Raw genomic sequence first — 8,684 nt, 5'->3', positions numbered from 1 at the left:
GCCTGGAAAGCCCTGGATGAGAGAAATTCATCTGAAGAGAAGTTTATAGTTTCTAGAAAATCCCAGAGAAAGCTCAAGCTTCTGGAATCAACATTGACCAAATGCTCTCAGAAGAAACACTGAGATTTCCTTCCCTCTCTCTTCTGACTTCTTGCCTCGTTGATATTGGGGAACAGCCTTGGCCAGTTGTTTTTAATTGACAGATTCTCTAGAAGGCTCTGTTCCAGTTAGACTCATCCTTCAAATTTGAAGTCTGAAAGAAATCAGAATTTTAAAGTAAATAAGGTTTGGGTTAGGGAACATTATAATACGATTGGAATTGGAGACTCATACAACTTTGGTAACATCCCTCTTCAAACCACCACCATCAAAATGCAGTATGCCCATGACACCAGAAAGAGCAGGAAATGAGGGTAGAGAAGAGGCAAGCACTTAGATTCTTTTTTTCTGGTTTACCCTCAAAGTTGCCTTCGGCTCAGTAATTATACATTGTAGGTTTCCTAAAACAATCCCAGTTTCAACTATGTTTGCTCCATTGTTTCCACATATCAACTTATATAATAAAATGCCCCAGTTTGGGGTTTGGAAAGGTGGTCAGTACAACCATCTTTCATACCAATGCAATGGTGAGTCCCAGACATTGGGAAGATGGTGGGCCTTGGAGAGGCAGAGGGCATGCGTTCATGCCCCCCGAGCTAGCTTCCCAAACATCATTCCTCATTAGGCCGCACAGGTATTTCAACCCAGAGCTTCTTGGTGACCCAAACCCCATAACCCCATTTCGCAGTTGGAGGCATGAGAGTCTAAAACTATTAGCTGACACTGCATAGTCCCCTTGACTCTGCAGTTTCTCAAAAGTATTTGCAATTATGAGTAAAACAAGGTGGGGAATGTTATTATATTGACAAATGGCGCCAGAATTCTTTGGCATATGCATGCTCCTTTCAAAGAAAGAAACTTGGAGACATAAGAACAAACCCCCAATAGAGAATGATAGATCAACCCTTGAAAAGAAACAACCACTCTTCTTTGGGGGTGGGGGTGCTTTGGTACAGTCTGACTGAGGGCAGGGGATGCATGCAAGTGACCTCTTACTGTCCCTACACCCCAAGCGTTCCCTAAGCTGATGATAAGGCACTGGGAAAATACCCCCAGGTAAAATACCCACTTTGGAGAGAAGCCGAAGGTTTTCTGCAGTACAGGACCAGGTCTGCAGCTAAAAGACACTTTGGGAGGCTACAGAAGCCCATCTAAGCTTTCCCACATCAGCTTTTCCCCACCCTCCTCCCCTCTGTGCCCAACACAGCTCTCCCATTCTCTCTCTCTCCTATTGTTTTCCAAACATCCCTCCCTTCATAAAAGCTGTCTGGCTGGGAGCTTAAAATATTGCTGGACAGTAAAACCTACCCATCAGGGCCAATCCAGTCATATCTGCTCAGTCGTGCAGCACAGGAGGGGCGGGATAGAGAAGTGGGAGGTGGGCTTTTAGGCGCCAAAGGAAAGAGGCCAAAGTTGCCATTTTGCTGCTGAGCGCCAAGAGAGAAAGAGAGCACATATTTCTCCGGGGGAACCCTACTGCTACTGGCAAGTTTTCCTTGGGTTACATTGGTTTGTCGCCTTCCCTCCCATGCAACCTGGGCTTCTTTTCTAGCCTAATCTAAGGGCCAGATCAGGGTTTCTACAAAAGGAAAAATGTTGTCACTAAGGTTTTGTCTTGGGTTGGGATGGCTGAACTTAGAGTCCAATTCTGAAAACCCTCTTGGGACTGGCCTGAGAGCTGGCAGAGTTTCAGAAGGGAAAGGACTGTAGGAATGGGGGAGGGGTATGAGAGGGGAGATGCCCAAATTCTAACTACAATTTGACTTTTTAAGGTTTTCTCATTTTTTCAGAATGAATTAACATGCCTCCAGGAATCCCAAGAGATCTAAAATAAGTATTTGGTGTTTATAAAAGAGTTTTGTACTTTTTCCTTGACCTCTGTGATAGGTATAACAGTAATTACTACTGAGTGCTGTGGGTGGAGAGGAAGCTTCATGTGCTGCATTTTCGATGTTGGAGCATTTAATGGTGCATAAGAACAGGTCTAGCTAAAGACCCCAACAGTCTTCCTGGCGGCAGGCTGTGCTGGTTCTCTAGGAAAGCTGCTCTTTGCAGTGGCTGCTCTAGAGACATGAAGGGAGACCCATTTACACTCCCTTTACCAACCAGACTGGTAAGTGGCCATGTAATCCTTTGGGGGAACTGGCTAACACAGGTGTAAGTGTGGTATTCTGCCTCTTCTCAAAGCCAAGAGAAGAGGATACTTCTCTGTATTGGAGATTGCCCTGGGCTTGAAGCCAGAAGACCACGGCTCCGACCCCTGCTCTGCCCTCACTAGTTGAGCCCCCTTGGCAGACTTAGTTAACCTCCCGGTCTGCCTTCCTATCTGTTAATGGAGGCTGAAAATGCCTGGTTCACTGGTTCTAAATGGTCATCCTGCGGACCTGTCAGTTCTGGTCCAAGATGAACCTTCCAGAAGCCTGTAGTAATAATGTAGTAAGCAATATAGTAAATTTTTCACCAACTTAAATGTGTTCCATTTAAAGGACTTTTATTCTGAAATTATGTCTTTTCTGGTTTTGTGGTATGAAATTCCCCCTCTTATGAAATGATGTAGTCATAATTGTGATTTAATAAGTTTATTTTTTAAAAGATTTTATTTATTTATTTGACAGAGAGAGAGAGAGAGAGAGATCACAAGTAGGCAGAGCAGCAGGCAGAGAGAGAGGGGGAAGCAGGCTTTCCACTGAGCAGAGAGCCTGATGCGGGGCTCGATCCCAGGACCCTGAGACAATGACCTGAGCCGAAGGCAGAGGCTTAACCCACTGAGCCACCCAGGCACCCCAAGTTTCTTATTTTTATATCCTTGCTTGGCAAAATTAGGAGCTGGTAACTCTGTGTTGGTCCCGCTATTCTGCTGGTATTTTACTAGTCTGTGATGTCCAAGTTTGAGAATCACTGGCCTAGTTTACAGGTTCTTATGAGGACTGAAATAAGATATGGAAAAGTGTATCAGTTATAAATAGACAAAGGATACCCAAACATAAGGTGTCATTTTAATCATTATTTAAAACCATAATCCTGGGGCGCCTGGGTAGCTCAGTGGGTTAAAGCCTTTGCCTTCGGCTCAGGTCATGATCCCAGGGTCCTGGGATCGAGCCCCGCTTCGGGCTCTCTGCTCAGTGGGAAGCCTGCCTCCCCCCTCTCTCTCTGACTGCCTCTCTGCCTACTTGTGGTCTCTGTCTGTCAAATAAACAAATAAAATCTTTAAAAAATAAAAATAAAACCATAATCCTCTGGTGGAACGTTCTGTTGGATGACCTGGGGCGGAGGCTTGAACTCCATCGGTTTACTTTCTATCTGTAAAAGATGTTTCTTTTTGTAGAAGAGCAGAGAAATATTCTTCCTTTGGTTTAAATTACTCCCTGCTCCAGTGGAATAGCTTGTTCGGATATACTCTTATCTGACTTCCTTTATGTATAATTTTCATTGGTAGAAGTCAGGGACCCAAGGCATTTTCTCTTAGCACCTCTAAAGCTCCTCTTCTTAAAAGAATAGTTGGTCTGTTTCAACAGTATGGAATTGGAAAGATTTTTTTCTAAGTTAGTTTCTCTTCTTCCATTATCATGAGAAGCTTTGTAACTAGACATTAAAACACACACACACACACACACACACACACACACACACACAATCACACACTCAATCTTAGCATTGCAGAATAGGGTATGAAAGGACACAACCTTGTTTGGCTTAATTTGGAAACTACTGATGGGGGGGTCGGGAGGGTCTTCATGTTTCATGAATATGTCACAACAGTCACAACATGTCAAAAATCACTGGCCTTCCAGTTTATTTATCAAAACAGTCCCTCAAATCAGCTAGTTTTGGATCAATCTACGATCCTTGTTTTGGTATTTAGGCTTTCTTTACAAGTTCTCTGTCTGCCCACTGCTAACTGCAGCAGAGAAGACTGGAGTTTCCTAGACTTTAGCTAATACTGGTATTATATGAACTCAGAGATTGAGAATTTCAGATTTCAAATTATTACCATTGGTCCCATGTACTGGTTATTTATGGAGCGCCCACTCTGTGAAGGTCTTTGTTTTGTGTCATGACGTTTCATAGAAGATGAAGATAAAATGATCCCTGGCCTCCAAGAGCTTTTGATTCTCAAAGGGAGAAACAAGATTGATAGACACGCCATCCTGAAAGTGTGTGCTCAACTGCACACGTCCACATAGGTACCTGAGTGAAATATACACGAAAATCCCAAAGGACAAATACAGTACAATACAAGGAAGAGTGTCAAATCTGAGTTGATACATCAATGGGGATAAGACATTAGCAACACTAGATGTAGAGTACGTCAAGGCCAGACTTGATCTTATAAGAATAAATTACATAAACTGTTGTTTTCACATGAATGTTAGATTGAACCATGTGATAGGAAACTGGGGTTTTCCTGGCTCTGCCACCAGTAGGATTTATGCCTGGGCTGCTTACCTGATTGTGAGGTTTCCCATCTTTTTTCCCCCAGAAGGCAATGGAAATGGCTGCCCCTCACTACAGGGCAAGCACTAGATTTAACTGCCCATGGAGGAGTGTTAAAAGCAGAAGTATAGCTAGACACATGTGGCTGGGATTCTGAATGGCTGGTTCTGGGTGGAGGACCCTCTCCCACTCTCAGCCCCCCATCCCTACAAGGAACTCTTCCCAATGCTGGAGTCATGACTGGGGAGCCACAGATGCTCTCACCTTCTCAGGAGGAGAGAAGCTTCTCTTGGGTGCCCTACCTAGTTGGGAGTTTCTGGGGCTCCAAGAGGAGCAACACCCTCTGCTCTACACCAAAAAGCAGCTGCAGCTGTGCATACCCTGAGAGCACAGGGTGCGCATTGCTCACGCCTGCAATCACTGTCTGCCTCCTGTACTGTCTGGCCAGGCTCCAAACCGCAGGCTGGAAGGAGGCTTTAAGATGCCACTTTGTTTATCCACTCCTATCTATGAAAATCACACCTTATTTAAGATATCACTTTTTATCACTCATTCAAGTGTTTAACAGGTATCACGGTCATTAAAGCGGTGGTCTTCTGATCATATAGGATGGGACAAGGCTGAAAGAAGCCCAGAGCAACATCTCCAGCATGCGCTCTTGCCCCTGTCTAAGAGCCACACTGAGAAAACACTGCAACACTAGAAATGTTCAGGCTGGAGGAGCATTTGCCACAGGCTGAGACAGAAGTTTTGTTTTGCTTTGTTTTTAAGTTTATTTATTTATTTAAGTAATCTCTACACCCAACGTGGGGCTCGAACCCACAACCCCAAGGTCAAGGATCCCACGCTCCTCAGATTGAGCCAGCCAGGTGCCCCAATTTAGAAGTTTTGATCATAGTCCCTCTTAGGTTAGCACAGGTTTGCACTGGGTGAGTGTCCCAGTTTACACACATCAGCCCCGTCAGTTCGATACCCAGTGCATTAATCATTGCTGTTGCTAGGGGCATGATATGCTATCATGTTTAATGGTATTTTTGTTGTTGTTGACAAATTTTTAGCTCTATTAAGGTAGGCACACATTACAGACCCTAAAACCTTTTCATTCTGTGGGACACTAAAAGTGTCTCAGTGGACTTTCCTCACCCTGTAACATGATTCCTCCCTGAAGCATGCTCCCCATTCTTTGGATTTAAAAGAGTAATAATAATCATATAAAAAAGACAGTGCTCTCCATTTGTGAAGCTGTTAAGAATGGTTTGCAGATGTCGACCTAGAGAAGAAAGAAACATAAATTAAGAGTCCAGGAGTTGCAGAATTGTGTAGTTTAGATCGAAAGCAGTGTATCTCCAGGGTGTAGTGGAAAGAACTCAGCCCTTGGGACCAGGCAGACAAAACGGCTGCTATTTAACTGTCTGATCCCAGTTTGTTTAACCTCTCTGAACTTCGGTTTTCTCATGTGTTCAAATCAAATTGGTTAAACACTTCCTGAGCTTTCACTGGGTGCTGGGCTCTGTGACAGGCACTGAGTATGCAGCAGTGAATGAAACATGCATGGCCCATAGCCTTATGAAGACTATAGTCTAGCAGGATCCAATTAAATGAAATATTGAAATGTCAAAAGCCTGTCACAAAGTAGATGTTCAAAAACTGTTTCTTTCCTTCCACTTCCCTTCAAACACATCATTGTACATTTCAACACAGTCCAAGTAAAATGGCTACAGGCAGTTTCACACATCTAAGAATTCTGTTGGGGGCCCAGACCCCCCACAGTATAGGGTTTTCTTCAGTATGATGCCTCTTAAAGCATAGTTTAGCTTGTGGTCTTGATTTAAACCCGTGTAAACATGGGTTTCTATCTATGGTCAACAACGAGCCCTTATTTGGGGTGGAATTCGAGGAATGATACACATATCGCCTCTTCTACACTTTCAGACCACCCCTTGCAAGTGACGGAGAACAGGTATTAGCATTAAACCCATTTTGCAGATGAGGAAGATTCTTCGCACCGCTCTTGTCCCCTCATCCTAGCCCGCAAGAGGAGGCACTCCACTCGATAAGGTGTTCTTTTACATACTGATGGTTCCAGCAACTCAGAAAGGAGAGGTACCCCACCCTACCCCCAGCGAGCAAGCGTTAACAGAGAGAGACTGGCAGGGGATGACGCCGCGGCCGCTCAGCTCTTGCCTTCTTCCTCCTCCAGGTGGGTGAGAAATGGGTGACTGGAGTTTCCTGGGGAACATCTTGGAGGAGGTGAACGAGCACTCGACGGTCATCGGAAGAGTCTGGCTCACCGTGCTGTTCATCTTCCGGATCCTCATCCTGGGCACCGCCGCGGAGTTCGTGTGGGGGGACGAGCAGTCCGACTTCGTGTGCAACACCCAGCAGCCCGGCTGCGAGAACGTCTGCTACGACGAGGCCTTCCCCATCTCGCACATCCGCCTCTGGGTGCTGCAGATCATTTTCGTGTCCACGCCGTCGCTGGTGTACGTGGGCCACGCCGTGCACCACGTTCGCATGGAGGAGAAGCGCAAGGAGCGCGAGGCCGAGGAGCTGTGCCAGCAGGCGGCGGGCGACGGCAGCGAGAGGGTGCAGCTGGCCGCGGACCAGGGCAGCGTCAAGAAGGGCAGCAACAGCAGCAAAGGCACCAAGAAGTTCCGGCTGGAAGGGACCCTGCTGCGGACCTACATCTGCCACATCATCTTCAAGACTCTCTTCGAGGTGGGCTTCATCGTGGGCCACTACTTCCTGTACGGCTTCCGGATCCTGCCCCTCTATCGCTGCAGCAGGTGGCCCTGCCCCAATGTGGTGGACTGCTTTGTGTCGCGGCCAACGGAGAAAACCATCTTCATCCTGTTCATGCTGTCGGTGGCCTCGGTGTCCCTCTTCCTCAACATCCTGGAGATGAGCCACCTGGGCCTGAAGAGAATCCGGTCTGCCTTCAAGAGGCCCGTGGAGCAGCCCCTGGGGGAGATCCCCGAGAAGTCCCTCCACTCCATTGCCGTCTCCTCCATCCAGAAAGCCAAGGGCTACCAGCTGCTGGAAGAAGAGAAAATCGTGTCCCACTATTTCCCCCTGACTGAGGTCGGTATGGTGGAGACCAGCCCACTTGCGGCCAAACCTTTTAGTCAGTTCGAGGAGAAGATGGGTGCGGGGCCCCTCGGGGACCTGTCCCGAGCTTACCAAGAGACACTGCCTTCCTACGCTCAGGTTGGGGCACAGGATGGGGAGGCGGAGGAGCAGCCTGTAGAGGAGGGGGCGGAACCAGAGGTGGGAGACAAGAGGCAGGAAGGGGAGACAGTGAGCACAGAGGGGCTGGAGACCACAGCAGTGCTGGAGGGGGAGAAAGCCGAGACTCTCGAGGTGGGGAAGGAGGGTGAGAAGGAAGACCTACAGCCTGAGAAGGTATCAAAGCAAGGGCTGCTGGCAGAGAAGTCACCTTCCCTGTGTCCAGACCTCACCAGGGATGACACCAGACCGCTGAGCAGGCTGAGCAAAGCCAGCAGCCGAGCAAGGTCAGACGATCTAACCGTATGAAGTGGGGCCGAAGAATGAAAGAAAGAAAAGAAAACACCAGAGTTAACATAGGGCAAGATGAAACGTAAAGAAGCCACCACGATTCAAGTCTTCTGTCCCTCCCCTCACACCCACCCCTGGTTGGACAGGTGCTGCAGAGGGCACAGCACTTGCTGTACAACTAGGAAACCACATTTCCCAAATAAAAGGGCCACCAAGATAAAGCCACTGTCCCGTCAAAGTTCCCAGTCTCGAATGACTGCCCCACCCCTCCAGCTCAACTACAATGGGAAGCTCTGCTTTCATCCTCATTTCTCCACAGAAATCCCTCCAATCAGAATTGTGGTTGCCTCATAGCTTTTTGCTGCCCCACTCAAGCTCACTAGCTCAGCCGGATTTTTATCACACCAGCACTTCCCTAGCAGACACCACATGATCATATATCAGGGGGCCCAAGCTCAGATGTCTATGGGGTGCAGGCAGGGGCTTTCAATCGATGGGGTGGGCCTGTTCTAATGCCATGGGATGTCTAGGATTGTGAAGACTGAGGGGGGTGGGGGCAGAGGGCAGCTGCCACTCAGTACCAGGCACTGATTATCAGGCAGTGTTACAGGACCATCTGATTTTTCCAGAGAATC

The 8,684-nt window shown here is 47.4% G+C and overlaps 1 protein-coding gene across 1 annotated transcript; it reads left to right on the top strand.

Annotated features, from left to right (window-relative positions):
- The first annotated feature begins 1,526 nt into the window (after window positions 1-1,526).
- Window positions 1,527-8,067, top strand: LOC111162084 (gap junction protein alpha 8). The gene is made up of 2 exons (XM_022526287.1): window positions 1,527-1,584; window positions 6,734-8,067. The coding sequence occupies exon 2, from the start codon at window positions 6,745-6,747 to the stop codon at window positions 8,065-8,067; it is 1,323 nt and encodes a 440-aa protein (XP_022381995.1). The 5' UTR covers window positions 1,527-1,584; window positions 6,734-6,744.
- Window positions 8,068-8,684: the final 617 nt, after the last annotated feature.

The sequence above is a fragment of the Enhydra lutris genome, unplaced genomic scaffold (genome assembly GCF_002288905.1).
Source record: "Enhydra lutris kenyoni isolate GAN:26980312 unplaced genomic scaffold, ASM228890v2 scaffoldscaffold88, whole genome shotgun sequence".
Taxonomy (NCBI): domain Eukaryota; kingdom Metazoa; phylum Chordata; class Mammalia; order Carnivora; family Mustelidae; genus Enhydra; species Enhydra lutris.
This window is presented reverse-complemented; position numbering and strand designations above follow the sequence as displayed.